This window comes from Vanessa tameamea, chromosome 19, assembly GCF_037043105.1.
Source record: "Vanessa tameamea isolate UH-Manoa-2023 chromosome 19, ilVanTame1 primary haplotype, whole genome shotgun sequence".
Lineage (NCBI taxonomy): Eukaryota > Metazoa > Arthropoda > Insecta > Lepidoptera > Nymphalidae > Vanessa > Vanessa tameamea.
The window spans coordinates 5,459,669-5,479,744 of NC_087327.1; the positions used below are offsets into that span (position 1 = coordinate 5,459,669).

General features: G+C 31.9%; 1 protein-coding gene across 1 annotated transcript in view; it reads left to right on the top strand.

Annotated features, from left to right (window-relative positions):
• Nucleotides 1–20,076, top strand: part of LOC113396100 (neural cell adhesion molecule 1-like) — a 141,176-nt gene that overhangs the window by 91,569 nt on the left and 29,531 nt on the right. The window contains exons 2-3 of the mRNA XM_026633890.2: nucleotides 11,041–11,173; nucleotides 14,007–14,215. Coding sequence (XP_026489675.2) covers nucleotides 11,041–11,173; nucleotides 14,007–14,215 — 342 coding nt within the window. The remainder of the gene's footprint in view (nucleotides 1–11,040; nucleotides 11,174–14,006; nucleotides 14,216–20,076) is intronic.

Here is a 20,076-nt window from a genome sequence, read left to right on the forward strand (position 1 = left end):
AATGTTATGTCCCGTGTGCCTGTAGTTACACTGGCTCACTCACCCTTTAAACCGGAACACAACAATACTAAGTATTGCTGTTTGGCGGTAGGATATCTGATGAGTGGGTGGTACCTAACCAGACGGGCTTACCCTGCCACCAAGTAATTTCTAGCGCTTAATAAAAGCACTTTCTTTTTTAACGACTACAATGTGAGCCATGGTGGGGTCAAGTTCACGACCAGTCGATATAGAAAAAGGGCAGAAGATTACTTTTATGAAATCGCTAGAATCGTTTATACTAAAATCTTATTCTTATCAATGACTTCAACGGATGAAGTAATGTTAATTTCTGTAACGTGTTCTCAAAGCATTCAGCAGCAATTGATACGTCGGTCTAGTGGTTACTAAGTCAAAGTCAAATAATCGCAAGGGTCACTACAAAATGATTGAATATTTTTATCGAGAATTTCATTGTTGAAATTATAAGATGAAGTTTTGGAAAATATTCCATCGTTTTAGATTGGTCTCCCAATGGAATATTAGAGCGAGGGAAATTGTACACAATAATATTCCCTGCACAGTTTGACAGTACTTAAGATTGGCTACTGTAACCAAAATAATTTGATCTCAACAAATGACTAATGAATAATTTAATCTCAATAATATAAACATTAAATATTCTATTTTCAGTTAAATCCAGTCACCGTATAAATAAATCAGTAGGAGTTATAATTTGCTTAAATTGTCCAAATCAAAATATACTTCATTCAAATACGCTCTAACAAGGTCTTGTGGATTATATATTTATTATATGTTTGAATTAAAGCTACCACTAATCCGGATCGAAGATTCTACCGAGAAAGACCGGCAAGAGTATCTCAGCAACTGTAAACTTATATATCCTTTATTATTTTAGTAATCTTGTATCGAGGATTAGTAGATTAGTGATTAGGTGATACTAGTCTTATAATACGTCCTTATAATAAAGCTTTTTTAACATGACATTAAAATTATTCACTAATTAGCAAAGTTAAGGTCACAAGCGATTTACTTTGTACTATAATTAAATTAGTTCTCATTACCGAGTTCATTATATGTTGCGGTTATTGTTAAATTTAATTTAATTTTTATGCGCAATTATTTGCTATCAAATTTAATTTTAGTGTGTACGTTTTGATTGTTTATATTATTTCGATTCATTGCAAGTATCTAATTGTTTAAGCTATTAGTTTACAAATGAAAAACAGACTACTTTATAAGGAATCGCAGTATTATATTTCTCCAAGTAATGATAAAACTAAATCAGCCAGATGACGACGATCACAACGAATTATACTATGTATGTAAGAAAGGTTTAAAAATATTTGAATAATAAAGGCTTTAAAGAAAATTTTTGTAAGATCAATGACTGATAGTTTCATAGTCAATAGTTTGGAGAGGGAACAAAAGTTTAATATATCTCAAAGGATATGTGTTTGATTATTTTTGGCGATAGAGTCAAAATTTTGACCAAAGATTAGAGCCTTAGCCAAGCTTCACTGATTATTTATATTAGGAGCACGTAAGGAAATCTGCATGACTGGTATGGAGCAGTTCGGTGAAATTAGCTCCAAGCTTTTTCCCAATATTACTTTGTTTATTTGTGGGACTTGTGCTTATGTGCTTTTTATAACAGCCCGTAGGCATTTATCGCAATTTGAGCAATCTTTGTTTAATTCTTAGAAGTATTAGAAGTTATTGTTTTTTAAAGAATTCACAATAAATGCGTATATGTTAACATATAACACTTAAAAGACGTTATTTTCGCTTTAATACAATATCAGTTCGATCATGATATTAAATTAAACAAAAAAAAATCGTACTTAAATCTTGATCTTGTACCCAAACGAAGTGATATAGTGTGTAAAATGACATTTTAATAATTCATCTAAAATTTTATATTAATTTATAATCACTTAAAGCTGACAGTAATCGTAATATGTACAAGTACAAGTATTGTTGCAACGTGTTGCCAGTGTGATGCCAGTCACGTGTTGGCGCTGGTTCCCTCGCGGACTCGCTGACCGATTCCGACTCTCCGTGAGATGGATTCGAATGGCGTAATCGATTTTAGATGTCACTACAATCTGGTTATCATCGTTCGGGTTCTATTGAACTGTACGATTGATAGATGTAAACTTGAAGTTGAGATTGATATTTTGTTAGATTTTTATATATACTGTGACGTATTTTGATAATCGAGTGGAGGTGGGTACCTAAAAGATAAATCATAACGTTATTGTCACCTATTCAGACAATCATTGAACAGTTGTCGTTTATAATGTAGTTTTATTAAATGCATGCATAGTAAATCAATGCAATAAAATAGTTGCTTTTAAAAATGTATACCAACAAAAAGTTATAATTAGTTTTGAAATAAAAATTGACGCTTATTCCGTAGAGAGAAAATACCAATTTTTTATAATAGTGTGTAAAATACACCTTGGTTCCGCGAGTAACAAAGAACAAGCCTCATCAATTATACTTATATAATAATATACAATAATTATACTTCGTGTAATCATCAAAATTTATTACACAATTGTTATAAATGTAATAAAATATATAATACGTCATACAGTGACAGCGTACCATTTCGTTATTGAATTCTGTACGTATATGCTGTTACAAATCAAGTACAAATAAAAAAAAAAAAAATTAAAGAAATTTGCTTGCAATACAAACTCCTCTATCTACGTTTATTTTCATTTCGTACACAGTGAGAAATAAAAGCCTTCATTCGCTAGATAATATTCTGCTACATGTTCAAGCCATTCATCTAGAACTCGCACTGGAATAGCGTAGTGGAATACGCTCCAAACCTTTGCAAATCACCTTGGCTCAGTAGTAAAACATTTATCGACTCTACTTTAAACTAGTCCATGGCACTGTCCCTGTTTCCATATTCAGTTTTTAGTTTCTGTACCTCTAAAGGAAAAAGGAAACCCTAATATGATCACTTTCGTTGTTAGTCTTTCCTTGTGTCTGTTTTTCTGTGTGTCCGTCAAGATACTCTAATACCTCAGTATTCTGTCAGTAGTCTGAGGTCCCTTAGAGCCATGGAGGTCCACGCAATCGAAGTATATGACCGTTTATGTCACTTTTCCTGTACATTTGCGAAGATAAACAAAACCTATACGTCTCCTTGAATGATGAAATTTGGCAATATCTTGTAGCACAAGTATAGGGAACCGAAAACCGTAAATTAGTGGTTTTATCGGTATATGTATCTCTATCTGTCTCAGAATACGAGCCTGAATCGCACTTAACTGTTTTTTTTTATGCAGTGAATACAACAAAGAATGAAAATACTCAGACTTATGTAAACAAAACATTAATGAGTCGAAAAAAACAAGTAAGTCACAAGCGAGTTTTTCAATTAAGAATAATTTGAGTTTGAGATCTGTAGTAGTCAATATTTCGTAGACTTGGTTAAAGGGTTTCCTGAAGTTTTTATATGCTGCTTACTTAGATTTTATTTTTTATCTTAATTTGTATATTTATGTAAATTTTGTCTAAAAGAACCATTTTATGACAATATATGAACAGAGGGATAAACCACGTATCAAAATATAAAAGTTTTAAAACGTTTTTAACGGAACAGCATTGAAGAGGTTTTATGCACATTAAATAATAAAACATATTTCCATAATTTCTTGGTTTTCAGATCTCAATCAGACATCGCGTGATTGTGGTCGTTTTTGGAACAGCCTATTCGATACGGCACTATATACTTAAGTACAATACATTAAATCATCCCTTATGTTTGACCACTGATATTTACTTTCAACATTGTTTTACAAATTTACATAAAGCAATATTAATTATTATCCATTGTTTACTTGTATTATACTGAAATTAGAAAAATAAAGTGAGTATTTTGAGTGTAATAAAATATATTTTCTTTTTAATTTATTCCAATATTATGTTTCCGATATGGTCCAGTGGTTGGAACTTTTGAATCTGAAATGAAAATTGCATATTCAAATTCGGCTGAACAGCACTGAGTTGTTCTTTTTTACATGAATAGCTCGCGAACTGAATATCAAAAACCAATATTAATTCTTGTTTCACACCATGTTTTAGTCGCATTTGTCGTTGAAACACTTAGATCTTGGAGTAGTAGTGCAAATATCTTCATTAAAAGTATAACACCTCGCCATATCCACAGGATGGCTGGTTTGCCTTTGCCTCGGATCTTGCCTTATGGATCGGAATTGCGATTCAACGGGAAAATGCTGCCTGCTATCATTCTTTCCACCATTCCACGCAGTCATGATTTATACAGTAAATATTTATGTTTTATATTTGTATATATTTAAGGACTTATTGTCAATATATCTTATGTAAATAAATATTTCATTTAAACATATAACCAATACAATACATCGAGTGATTTCTTCTAATATGAATTCCACCCACAAAATATTAAGAATAATTCTAACGTTTACATCTAACATACTATAACTATATAGAAAATGTAATAAAATAAATAGCACGCTCCGTTTCACTTCTGACTTTGTATTTAAAGCCAGATCGTTCTTTGGTACATTATTACGGTCGTGATTATTTACGGTCTAAATAAAATCGCTATTAAATAAACTTTATACTTTGTATGGAACATGTTTTTAGACTATGTTATTATTGAGGTTCCGTAGGGTCGTTTTAATATAAAGCTTGTTCATTTTAATAGAATAATTGTCAAATTTATGTCACAGTAGTTGTTTTAATTGACGTTATTAGTGAAGCTTTGGAATTCATAATTGTTTAGGTATTATTGAATACTTTCAATTAGTATTATTTATTTATTATAATATGTTTGCTTATAAAAATTAATTAATCCAAATCATTTAAGTGTACTTTTATAAGTACTTTTAAATAAACATTATTTATTTAAATTAAAAAGTTACATATCCGGAATTCAGAATATAGATTCTATTCAAGAGAATAGTTACTCTTTTCCAACGATTAAATTAGATATGTACGGTCGTGTAATAAATTTAAATATTATTTAACTTTTGTGAAAATATTTTTATATCATCAATATTTTTACGAATAATAATAACTCTGATTTATAAATGTTTTTGTATGCTAAGTTAAAATGGTGAATTCTTAGCCTAGTTGCTATAATAATTTTCTATTACATCGACGGTTGCGTGTGAGGATCTCGCACGTACGTTTGTTACAGACTTGAACACTTGACCTGACTTGACCACATGTGTGGGTAATTAATAAACTACTACTACATAGATAAACGTCGTGTCTCATAGGTCACGTTAGTCTTTATGACTTGTTATCATAAGGTAATATACTTTTTATGTGTGAAACAAATGCTAGTACTACTAAGTTAGATGATTTTGCTTGAAAATAGGGCAATTTAGGCAAAACTGCAACATTATAGTTAAAATTTACTTGGTTCTGAATGAATACTAGAGAGAAGAAACTAATTGAGGGAAAGGTTGATCGATATGGAAAGTAATCTGGTCATGTTTTAAATATTGGCTTTTTTAATTTTGCAAATATTTTAATAATTATATTTACAGTAAGTACTGGCTATAATTTACATTAAGTTAAATTATGAAACGATGATTCAAAAGTACTTAAAATATATTAACATTTTGTAATTGAAGCGCGTTGTATTGGTAAGTTTCTTTTTTTCTTTTTCGTGAACATAACGTGATCCATTGTAACTAAAAGCACAAAGGACATAACATCTTAGGGGCTATGGTATGACTAATGTTCATGTGACTTTTCGGTTTTAATTTGATATTATAAGTATCTATTTCTAAGTACATTAACGTAAGTTACTTTTATAAAAGGAAATAAGTGAATTTTTCAATGATATTGTTCATAATATTTAATTTTATTTCCTAATAAATATATTTTTAGTTAATAACTTTAACAATAATTTGAGATGCCTTCAATAATACACGTATGTTTTAATTGGTCCTAATTAATTTTACTCTTAAATATTATAGCAGTATATACAAATTCCAGCAATTTGATTGGCTTAACGTAATGTACAATAATTAATTCGATAGTCACTGCTAAGCTAATAATTAGTGTTAATATATTCTAAGTACATGTGATTGATTAATTTGTCAAATTATTTCAGTTTAAATGTATGTTCAAATTGAAAACAGAATTTGATAGCTATTGTATAAGTATGTTAACGGTTAACCAATTTAAATAGTGTAATAGAACTCGAAAATGTTTATTTCGTACATTTTCCAAATCTTTTCAAATATATATATATATATTTTAAATTTAGAATATCCTACATAGATGTTGGCGCTATAAGAAAAATTGCAATATTTTAAGTTTGTTGCACCACAAATCTGGGAATATAGATGTTTTGTCCCTTGTACATGTGCTCACTTAACCTTCAAACCAGAATACTAAGACTTATTAAAGATACTAAGATTTGCTGTTTGGCGGTAGAATATAGCTGTAATGAGTACGTGACTACTTTCCAGGTGAGCAAGTGTACATAAAAAATATTAACTTTAATGTCCACAGTAAGAAGCACTGGTGCATCAATACTTTGGACTTAATCAAATGACGTGACGTGAGTGTTCTGGGTGGTATTCGCTCCGTTTGTCCACAATTGAGTGAACTCTATCTATCTATATATCTATCTATTCTGATAAAAAGGATATATAAATAATAATTACTGTCGGTTAAGAAGCTATTAAAAATAATCTTTGGTCTTTGCAATTCAAAATTGAATTAATTAAAAATTATGTATAAACAAAATATAAGGATTGAATTTCATCTCGTTTAATTTTGCCAAAGTCTGTGATTATAAATGTGTAAATGTATTTGACGGCGCGTCTATGAAAGGAGTAAATTTACATCAGAGGAGCGTTGCGTCTATGGTGTGGCAGCCATTTTGATTATAGTTCGTAATGTCACCAGCATCGCACGTCATATCCAAATCCCTATCTAGTATTTGATTATTAGAAGATCTAATTAATACGTTAATAATACTGGGAGTTAGTATTAACTTTATATACGTGTGGGTATAACCCGCACACATCTATAGTAACCACAATGATTTTTGAGGAAGGCTGTCATATCCTGCGCAATATATTTATTACGTTATATTAGTTAAGCTTAGACAAAACAAGGATGGAGCGCACGGAACATTAAAGTTTGGCAAACAAAAGTAAATACATAATTAAAAACGAATGCAGATTTCCCGTAGTGTGCAATATAATACGTCAATAATTAAAATGACAACACTTTCGACGAACTAAAAAAAACGGGAGCATCGTTTCGCAATACCCAGGAATTTGAGTTCGCTTTTGTTTCTTCACTTTAATCTTCCGTGATCTCCATATACATTTTGTTTGTTAATATGAGTCTTTGAGTGTGTGTTTTGATTTTGGTTCTTTAAATTTGATATAAATATCCAATCGAACTGAAATATTATTTCTTTATATTGTTATTCTAAGAATTAGTTAAACAAATAGCGTAGTAAAGTAACAAGGGTTCAAAACTTAATATTAATTACAAAATACTGGTCTTGGTAGAATATTCATCTTGCTTTAAGAAAATTTTACTGCAAGACACTAATAAATTATGTATGGAGAGCAGAGAGAGAAGTCCAATTAACTAAGCCAAGATAAATGCCGCTACTAAAACAAGAAATTTCATTAAAATTAACAATTTTTTTGGGCAGTATAATTTTACAGTTGCAGTTACATTTGACTATGAACAGTAACTTACAATAATGAATCGAGATACTTTTTTTTAATACACATTTCAACTTCTTACTTGGTGATAAGGCTTTGTGGAATTCCGTCCGGGTAGATCATCACGCATCGTATATTCTACCGCGAAGCAGTAATACTTTGTGTTGTGTTCTGATTTGAAGGGGGAGTAAACCAGCTTAATATCAGGGACATTACTCAGTTCCTAAGGTTGGTGGGGATTTGTTTATATAAGAAATTATTAAAATTTCATACGGAGCCAAAGTATATGGTCAATGGTGATCATTCAGGTAGTCCATTTGCCCGACTTACAATTCTATTCTATTAAAATTATTATTGAAAAGTGAAATGATTTTTATTTTATTTAAAATCCAAAATTTATATACTGCAGCTAACTTAGTGCTTGGTGTTATTGTAGACTTTTTGTAGGCTCGTCTATTTAGGTAATACCATTCTAAGAACATACGAGTCCTTGGCGATGTTAGGAATATGTAATATTTTTTACAAAGCCTATATCATGTGGTTTTCTTACCCACTAAAACCACTGCGACCCACATTCCTTGCTAGTGCGTACAGCAGCACGAGGCTATCTCGGCTCCTTGGAGTCATTTGAAATAGGAAACGTGAGGCCCCTACGTCCACGACTCCAGGGTCACGTCCTATCTTTTAAGCCCCGGACGCCGGAGCTATGGGAGGGTCAAGAGGACGCCTTCATCGTCTCCGCCGAGCAGGATCGGCCCTTTCCGGTTATCGCTTCGCTGTCTTCTTCTGGACCATGACGGTCTAGCAGAAGGATGCTATGAACCTCCACATTCGATCTTACACAGGTATTCTCCAAAACAATCGTGACCTGTGTAAGTCGAAAGGTGACTCGTCGCTTTCATCTCATCCAAACTTCGAAGGTATTATGACTCCAACGAGGCGTTTGCGCACGCACCTTTCCTTACGGAGACAGGATCGCCACGTCGCTAGAGCTCTCCAGTGTCCTCGCCGCTTTAGTGGTTCGAGCGCACTGGGATGGGGCGCGCTCATCATTCTCTCTCGACTCTCGCGTCCATATCCCCCAGAATGTCCAAAGCCGGAAAGCGCGCTAGGATTGTTGTTGTCTCGTAGGATATCGTGCGATATCCTACGAGACAACAACAATCCTCATTATTGCTGATCAACGGTCACGTAAGCACTCATCGTACAGAGATCCTTACATTTACGTTTCCCAAATACTACGACATTTCCTTGTTAATAAAGCTTTGTGCCAGTCCTTCTAGGTAGCGCCAGTTACCACATAATAACATTCAACCGCTAAAGAGAAATACACAGTATTGTGTTCCGGTTTGAAAGGCAGAATGTGCTAATGTAACTATAGGCAATAACGTCTTAGTTACCAACGTGGGACATTGGTGTTACAAGGAATGGTTAATACGTCTTATATATAATATTATATTTATAATATCTGCAAACTTGTACGTTCAACTTACAATTACAAATAATGTATTTATATTTACATATTCTTCTTAATAATTTAGTTTTTTCTTTGCAGTCTCACACATTTCTGAATATTTTTTTTTCGTATAATTCGTTCACTTAAATATAGTATTGTTTTATAAATATGAGTATTATTTAATTCAAGCAACTAACATAGTAATATTATATATCAACTAATACCTACCCTACTCGGAAACGCGTTACATCTCCTGGTTTAAATTATGAAAATTGTTGTAGCTGTTTTTCCAGTTAAGCGTTTCAAATAAAAATGTCTCATTTATTAGTACATATATATCTATATATATTAAATGCGATATTTAATTTATGAAATCCCAGTTCAGCAACCAACTCTAACCTACCGCTTTCATTAAATTTACTTGCATAATGAATAAATGTATTACACGGGGGACGTTTTTCTCAACTTTTTTTTTATTATTTGCCGGAGAGAAGTGTCGACTTTAAGTTATTTTTTATCTGTAACATAATAAATTTCATTCCGTCGTCCCTTTACTAGATTTATTCTAAATGTAAATGGTTTGACCCTGTGACTGTCTTTTACATTTTGAACTTGTAATGAAGTAAATTAATATCTGATGTTAGTTTTACGGTCTGGCAGTCGTAGAGGGAACTTTATTAATTTTAGTTCAACGATTAAGAAACTAATTTCTTCTAAATCTTTTCTATATTACGAATTTAATGGGTTTATAGTATAATTTATTACAAGCAAGCTAGGGTTGGTACCACTTTATCAGGTATTCTTCCGCTTCTGGTATACTTAGTATTGTTTTGTTCCGGTTGGAAGGGATAGTGAGCAAGTGTAACTACTGTCACAAGAGACATAACATTTTCATTTACAAAATTGGTGGCGCATGGTTATGTAAGAAATAGTTAAAATTAGACCAATTTACATTAATAAAATTAAAAAAAGAAAAGATTTGATCTTATTTCATCTTGTTCCTAAGCAAAATTAATATCATATCCTCTCGAAAAATTTATACCATCTGATGACAAACTCTAATTCTGCGCGCGCTCATTGGGCAAATCAAAAAGCGAGTGCTTCCCCGGTTTCTCGTTACACACTTCCGTCCCTTTTATTAAATCACGCACACAGATTGCGTTCATTAATATTATCTTAAATCTTTGGTTTAAAGTAACGGTAATGATGATGTAATACTCAATTTAATAATAATAAAAAAAAACAAATAACCATACTTTAATATTATTGTTATGTTTGATCTTATTTTACCGGATTTTACTAGAAATTATGAGGCGAACAATTCACTACTGAAATCGGTGTACACTAACGCTCTACACAAGTATTGAAATAATCCATGTCAAAGGCTCACTAGACTGAGAAACTATTAATTAATTATTTTAAAGTGATTCCTGCGATCCTCTTTTTGTAAAGGCAAAGCTGCCAGCAAACAGCAAAATGTACGACAAAAATTCTACCAGGTTTTAGTTTTAAGAGCAGAAATATAAAGAAGTATAGCGCATTGTACGGAATTTTAAAATAACTCAGCATAAATTCCAATGTACTAAAACATTTTATGCTAACAAACACTACCATTTTTTTTTGTTGAATATTACTGTACCGTCGACAAAAAAGATTCTATGATACTAAAAATTTTAGTTAATTTGGTACACTTGATATTATTTGATATAATCGCAAGTGTAACTGACTTTTTTTTAATTATTTTTGATTACTGTAACATACATTGTATTAGGTTCTCTAATATTTTGAGTTGATTGTTTTTTTAAATTAATTTTGTGTGTACGATGTTACACGTGACAGTGAACTTTATGAAGTTTTTTCTTGCAGTATCAACAGTGGACGTAGATGCGGTGCTCGGGCGGACTGCGTCGCTTCCTTGTGACGTCACACCCGATACAAACGAAGATAGAGTATACATGGTGCTCTGGTTTCGGAAAAGCGGCGGAAAGCCAATATACAGGTAGGAAATACAATTAATTCAATAACATTATTTGTTGTATTTAATTATTTGTCATATTTTTTGTAGCCTGTTGTATTATTTTATGTTTGCGAAAATAAAAACAATTTCCTTTTTCGAATAAAATAAATGGACTATAATGAACTGAGATTGCCACATTACGTCACTATCATTATAACGAGACTCGAATATATGGATAATTTGGAGATTTGAGATGATAAAATGTATTACGAAATACATTACGATTAAAGAGAACATTTTAAAGATCGTTAACCTCACCACGGCGCCACTCGCGATCACAAAGATAAAGCAAACCATAGACGTCTTTATAAAATCTTTTACGTGTATTTGACGATATTTATGTTAAACAAAAGACTTTGTTGTGAACAATAAAATTTTCCCGGTTTATAATTAAGCCTGTTAAGGCGGTGCTAATGAACCGTTCGCGTCACCTTAAACGGATAAGCGGAAGCCCAGTACAGACGATCCAATTAGCGTACAGAAAATACACTTACAACGAAATGCACTTAAGACATTTCACGCGATTCGTTAACGATCACACTTGATTTGCGGGGGGGTTCACAACCTTTTATTGTCCTCAAGCTCTGAGAGGGCAGCCCTATTCAATCGTAAACATCAAATTAGCCCTTGAAAGCACTTACGAGTTCCATTAGCCTCTGTTGTAAAAAAAAATCTTTATCTTTTGTTAGGGCCTGAAAATGTTTACGATCCAGGGAAGACCTTTCCGAGTTCTATTGAAACAACCTAATAGCTTCCGATGTTTTTTAAACGGGACCTCTATTGAAATTATTTAATTAGCGATTGAATAAACATCTGTTATATTATTTTTCAGTCTCCCAAATCGTTTCTATATCGATTTTGATTAACAAATTGACTCGAGATTGTTTGTTAAATTACTATATTTAATTAGAAATATAAAATTGTAAAGGCAATATAAAAATATATTTCAATCAGGAGAAGTAGACGAAATGTTTTAATAAACTTATGGAAGTTGAACAGACAATAATTCAATTAGGTGACGAGAAAATTTCTATTGAATCGGTAGACGTCCTTAATATCGTTATTGGGATTCAAGCAATGTCTAAATTGAAATTATAATAATTTTATGCAGTTCAAACGAAAAATATTATGAGTCATCTGGGGCAAAATCGTTCGTGTGTTTTTTACAAGATGGTAATGTATAAAATATCCTATTGAAAAATAATTTATAACGTGTCTGTTAAATTTCGCGAATGGGTAGAGTAAGGAATGAGTACATAAGAGGAAGTTTGAAAGTGGCACCGATAACCGAGAAGCTATCTGGAAACCGGCTGTCTTGGTATGGGCATGTTATGCGGAGGAATGAGGACCATGTTGTGAGAAAGGTTTTGAAAATGGATGTGGATGGATATAGAGGTAGGGGAAGACCCAAGAAACGATGGATGGATTGTGTGAAAGACGATATGGTTAGAAAGAATGTTACTAGTGAGATGACGTCCGACAGAGAAGTATGGAAGAAGAAGACATGCTGCGCCGACCCCAAGTTAAATTGGGATAAGGGCAGGAGGATGATGAGGATGATGTGTCTGTTAAATTACTGACAGTATTTTATTAAAATCACACATACTTATTACATTTCGAAGGGGTATTCTTTGACAACGAAACTCTTAGAAGTCATTAAGTTGAAAACCGTTTAATAATAACCCTTTATTTAATTCCTGTTAATGTCTCACAGCTAGACTGAGGCCTCTTTTGAGATGAGGTTTGTTGATACCTATGTAGCAGATTACATTCAATGCTTACAGATTTCTTCACGAAATTTTTCTTTGACGAGATTACCTAAATATAACCGCAACGCATGAAATTGCCGCTTACTCCTTAAGATTCACGTATTCTTACCACTGGAATATACCAATTCTTAATTCTGCATCAAAAATAATTTAACGAAACGTTATGTCACTAATACCAAAACAGTGAGCCAAATTTCAGCTCGATCAATTCAGTGGAACTAGCTTTAATTCAGTTACAAGATTTAACCTATAAATATTAACAGGTAAAGTCAAAAACAAGCCTGTGAAATTAAAAAGATAAACTGGAAAAGAAATAGCGTTTCATTTGTCGGGCGAAAACAATATTGAAATAACCGCCGTTCCTGTTTACGAAGAGAATTACGCGAAATCGCAATTATAAATATCCACGACAATAAATGAAAGCGAAGGGAACGTTCTGCGGGGATAATGCCTTCATAAAAAGCCTACTTAAATTGTTAAATTTACCTGCGAACAGCAGGGTGTACAATCAAATCATCTCTCTCAAAGCTTCTTGGTGTATAAATTAGGATGAAGGTCGGTAAATTGAGAACTGTACCCTTCGTCCGGAAATTGAAAAAGTTCACCGTAGCCTCCTTATTTTCGTTCTAGAACTTGACAGAATCTTCGTTGGGAAAAATAAATTTAGGAACGGGCCACGTGGCAATTTATTTGCTTTTATTAAACTGGAGTGGCCGTCGTGATTGTTTTGTTAGTAAATTGTGTTATGGAAATTTTTAACACAATATTTTTACAAGAAATAACAAAGTAATAGAATTTCAAAATATATTGCGTTCAAATTGATTTGTTAACGCAATTAGCATTAAAATAATTACACTTCGAGTATGAACACGCGCTACGTATCGTATGAAACAATAACAATATTTTTATATTAAATGCGCGGGTGTTATTTGGTCCCTAAAGAGCAATATGTTTTTACTATAATAATTATACTGTGAGAAATAGTTAGTTTTCCATTAAATTAAAAATTAATTCCCAATGGTCTTATAATAATCATTTTGTTACAGTTTTGACGTGCGAGGGCGTTCATTTAATAAAGCATTACAGTGGTCTGACCCTGGGGCCTTCGGTCCCCGGGCCTACTTCGCAACTGTGGTCCGACCAGCAGCTCTAACACTGAGCTCGGTGCAGCTGGACGATGAAGGTGTATATAGATGTCGTGTTGATTTCAAAAACTCACCAACAAGAAATTTTCAGATTCGACTTATTGTTATAGGTAAGTATTTTTTTAAATATATATATTATACATTGAGTTCTATTTGAATATTATAATGAACTACATAAATTTATCACTTTTAAGATCTCTTGACATAATTACTGTTTTTGTTACGAGTTTCTTTTAATTTCTTTTCACCTAAAGTTTTGACAGATAGCTTGACTTTTAGGCTCATAAACATAATGATGAAATTACGAGTACTTAACGCATAACGTTCCTCAATAAAATATAAGTATCTGACGCAAAAATAATAATTTAAATCGTTTATGAATTTCCTGTGATTAGCGTGCTCTTCTAAACCAAGTGTCTAGCTTTTAATATTTATAAAATTATTAACCATCTCATGACGATAAATATTATGTTTCATAATTTTACTTTCTTAAAATTTCACTTTTCTAAGTAATCAATATAAGATTCCTATAAAACTAGAGAACAAAAAAAGCCATGAAACTTTTCATCTCGAATGAAAATTTCATAAAACTGCGACAGGGAATCAATTTAGTCATTATGGATGAGTCGCGGGAGCATCGCGGCTGAGTAATGACGTCCCGTGGACATTTTAATTATGAACTGTCGGCGATGCTCAGACCACGTTGATAAAAACGCCAGCGATGACGTAGATAAAATCTGCTCGAGACAGGGAGGATTTAACAGGAAATTAGATTTGAATGTTTAAAAAAAATAAGTTTTAAAAATGAGTATTACTCTCGGCTTTGACTAAGCTTCTTTAAAATTTATAAGTAAGTGACTGAAATAAGTTTTAAAACGTCGAGTTTAGTGGATAAGTTCAAGTATATATTTACTAGGCTAATAATTTTGAGATAAATTATATCTGTATACAATATATCTTAATAGTAAAAACATACTTTCAATATTTTAAGAAAATAATACAATTTAACCGAGGGTTGTTGTTATAACTTTGGGCATGTAGTAACAATCAAATTTTTGTTTGTCATTAAACTGTACATTTTTTTTATTTATAGTCACTGCAAAACATCATTCTGCTATTCTATTAAAAGTTATATATATTCAGACATACAGTAGGCTTAACAATAGTCACATAGTGATATTCAATCAGTCTTCCAGTTATAATTTCTGTCACCAACCGTTTAATGAAATACATTTGTTTTGAAAATGAAGCTTCTAAGAATCATAGCAGCATAACCAGTCTGAAATCTGAATTACAAAAAAAGCACAGAATGAGATCTTGTCTTCTGTCGCATATTTCACATGAAATAATAATACTTTTTTATTAAAATCACCATAAGCTTCATCACAAACCAAAAAAATAACCATTAATCTGGCCTAGAATCGGACGTCAAAATGTTCTTTCTAACTTTTTGCTCTGTGTCTTTTTTCGTCTTATCCTTTTTGCTCTGTTTTTTTTTGTTGCTATATTTCTGTTCACATTCCTTCTTCAAAGCTTCTTTAATTGTTAAAATGGAGGATTTTTTTACGCTGAATTTTTGTGGTGGAACTTGGAGGGGCCTAATTTTTGAAGTTGATAAATTCGATTTTGTTAGGAGACCTGAGGACTATGTGATGTAAACATGGAGCATAATGTTACTTGTTTAACGTTTATGAAGAAATAATGTTTTCTGACATTGTTTTCTTAGATTTATAAAAAATAACATAAAATGGTGGGACTTAAATTTACCTATTTAGATTTAAATAAATTATCTGTTGATTCATATTAATATAAGTTATTATTTATTAGTTATTATATTATTTTAAAGCTATACCAAGAAATTCATCCATTTTTTAGAAACTACATAAGCTAATGATGCGCCACCTGGGAAGATATATGCGAGGTCCATGTACATAATTTTACGCGTAATGTAAGATGAATTAGGTCGATTTTATGCTTCATGGCGGTAGTGTCTTTAGCAAGCCCGTCTGGGAAGGTACCATACGCCAAATATTGTACCACCATGCGGCATTAATTAGTAAACGCGGAGGCCGAAGCAGAGGACCTGCCTGTGACAAGTTCGGATAATCGTAGACCAACGGCGTCGAACAAAATAAAGCTGAAAAAGCAAAAGGAATAAATGGTATGGCCCTCTCTCTCTTTCAATACGAGATGCGTATCTTTACAAGTAAAAATAACATGTTTAACTATTAAAAGACATAATATTTATCAACATTGAAATAGATAAACAAAAGATCAATAAGTGAGTATTCAACCGATTGACGTTTAAACATTGCTTCCTCGATACAACACGATAATCGTATATAAGCGTTTAAACGCGTCGTACTACGGTCGCTCAAAGAAATTACCCCATCCAAACTGACGAGACATACCAAAGGAGATGGAAAATTTTCTTTTACTCGGAACAAAGCATTTAAAGTAAGCCTCATACCACGTGTACTCCATTCAAAACCATTAGACAACTCGTGCCAAGAGGCAATTTACTTTATATCTTTTGTTAGCAAAGGACCCGTTCCCACAAAGAACTGCTCTGTAATCAGGTGTACTCACATCGTCATAAATCAAATTACATTTTATAACAACGGATTCTTGTTCACAGGATAATAAAACAAATACAACATTTAATATCATTCGATCATGTTACATTCTGTGATGATCACTATGTAATTTAATTATTATTATTCAAAGGGAGAAAATTGCTATGTTCCAAGATTTGGTTTAGGAAATCTTTAATTTAGCACGAACGTGCGTGCGTGATTCGATACGTGTATTCATAATTTTTATTTATTTTTATTATAGTAGAGAGCTATATGCGAGGGAAATAACAATCCATACTTCCATACTATACTTAATATTATAAATGCGAAAGTACATAACTCTGTCTGTCTGTCTCGCTTTCACGCCAAAACTACTGGACCGATTTAAATTAAATTTGGTACACAAATAGTCTAGAGCCTGAGAAAGGATATAGGCTACTTTTTATTTGGAAAAAAGTGCTGTAAAGGGTTGAAAAGGGGGATGAAAGGTTATAAGTTGTTGGAAGTATCGTCATGTTTAGAATTTTTAGAACTAGAAGCGTAAAATTTATATTTTAGGCTGTACACTTATAAAATAACATATCACGACACCCACTCAGGAGGGAATTTTGGATATGCTACCCCTAAATGGATGAAATAGGGGTTGAACGTTCGTATGGATTTTTTTAAGTTAGAAACATGAAATTTTATTTTCGGGCTACCGATTAAAAATGAGTTGATTCGCTTTTAAGCGTTTTTGGATATTTTACGCCTAAGGAGAGAAATTGAGTTGACATTTCGTATATAGGATAGTCTAGAAGACCTTCATTTTTGAAGTTAGAAGCATGAAACTATTTTTGTGCCACTGATTAAAAATGAGTTGATATGTATTTAAGCGTTTCTGGATATTTTACGCCTAAGGGGAGAAATAGAGTTTGACATTTCGTATACAGGTTAGTCCGGAAGTCCGTCGTTTTGAAGTTAAAAGCATGGAATTTTATTTTTGGGCTACCGATTAAAAATGAGTTGATTCGTATTTAAGCGTTTCTGGATATTCTACCCTAAGGGCTGAAATTCACACCAATGTGGTATACAAAGAGGTCTTACATTAACGTAACATTTTAAGTTAATTTGTAAATATATTCATATTCTACGCGGGTAAAGCCGCGGGTAACAGCTAGTTATATAATAAATGTTATTCTCATATAATAGTGTTTCGCTTATAGGGCAATAGAACTGGAAACTTTGGGTTCAGATTCCGGATCAAGCCGATAAAAAATATCTGAGGTCTGAATTTAGTTAGTTGCTGCCCGAAGTGAAAAATCTGTACCATATACGCAGTTCTTCCGAAAACATGTAAATCCGTTTGTGCCTGATCTATGCCTATTCATGTCTGTAAATTACCGTCCTATTGAATTTAAAACAAACTGCACCTGAGTTTGAACATGTGTGCACTATTATATCACCTGTGCAGGCTATTTTCAATTATGAACGGTTGTCGGATCAAAATCGGTCAGGGGAGCATCAATTCTAATCAACTCCGTGCATAATCTTTATGTATTTATCATCGTAGAGATCTTATGTAATCGTATTAGCCTATCTTATTAAATATATTAAGGAGATATAACACATAAAAATAGTATTGTAACCGCGAGCGTTTTAAATATTATTGTAATATACATGCACACGCTTGCAGTCATTCAATACTACAGGTAGCACCGCTTTTTTTCGAGCTGAGTATGCTGTTGGTCCTAATGGCCTCAACAACGTCATCGGGAGGGGGCAGCGGCGCGGGCACGGCTTATATTGGCTAAAATTTAAATTGACCAGTATAAGTTAAACCCTATTTCATATGATCGACTACATTGCTGATAGCTCAACTTACATTGATCTCTGAAGTTATCAGTTTTTTTTAACACATTAACTGTCAGTTATAACTGTTTTACAAACTATACTTAACCAAAGCTTCAACCAAATGAACTTGACGACATTTTTGAAATAAATATTTAATGTATATTTTTTTAATTGAAATATATATTTTATATGTGGACCCATTTTATTAAAACAAACCCCGATTTAACTATAGTATATTAGTGAAAACCGCATCCAAATCGGTAAAGCCGTTTCCGAGATTAGCGGTAACAAACGAACAGATAAACAGACAAAAATTCTAAAAATGACAATTTATTGATCTATTGCGTTAATAAATACTCCCAGTACCTACCTACTTTTTCTCAAATATCTTCTATGTACATATTTCGATCAGTTACGATTTTATTATATATATATAGATAGATAGATATAAATAGAATAATATAAAGGAATAAATTTAGTTTAATGTATATAACGTAACCATAATCCAATTATTTGATATGCACAATGTTTATATTATGTTACAACATAACGTACATATATATTAGTTAAATATGACTGTATTATATTAACATGAATATAAATTTCAATAGTCATTTGATTTGATTCAGTGTTCAACTTGTGTTAGACTTTTATTTATTTATTAACTGATTAATGAAGAAATATATATTATTTGATAAAAAAAAACTATTGAATGGATTTTTTTATTGTGAAACTAGTTTGGTATTTAATACTTGAAGTAAGTTAAATGACACATAAATTAATTAAATTTTTACATTTGAACGCACGAAACTAAACGTACAGAAACGCGATCTGATTTGGGAGAAAAGAACGGAGATTTTAGAGGGAAGATATTCCTCATAATTTGGATCCACATACAATACACTTCTTCAATAAAGCCCTCTTCTCAGTTTATTATATACAAGAACATGAAATACACGTTTTTCACGTTAAGAGGATGAAACGCAACTACCTATGTAATAATTTAGCATTGCATCTGTTAATATAAGTTGCGTAAATATGTTTGGTCTGGTGATGGTATTTTAAACATTATAAAATAAACCTCCACGATTATAATATATATAATAAGTAATAGATATATAATAAAATATATAATAAGTATTTTCTATTTCTTTATTATATTTTAAGGTTTTAAGACAATAAAAAATTATATATGAAACACAAATATTTATTTAACTATTATAATGGCTGTAGTAATCTTTATATTGTATCAATTAATATTTACATTAAAACAAATTACCTTAATACTAACTTTGTATATTGATAATTGCAAAAAACACAATTCATATATTCATCAATAATTTAAGAAGCAATAACAATTATAGTATATCACAAAATTATATCCTACCTTAAATGTTAGCACCTTGCTGGTCCAGGATCAAAGTGAAAAGTAAAATTAAAGTAAAGTGTTCTGTACCGAGCTTCCATCACTTATATAAGCCTCACTACAAATCACGTGACTCACAATAATGAAAGTCAAAGTACCCTCTTATTTAATATCAATGTTATCAATACAATTAAAA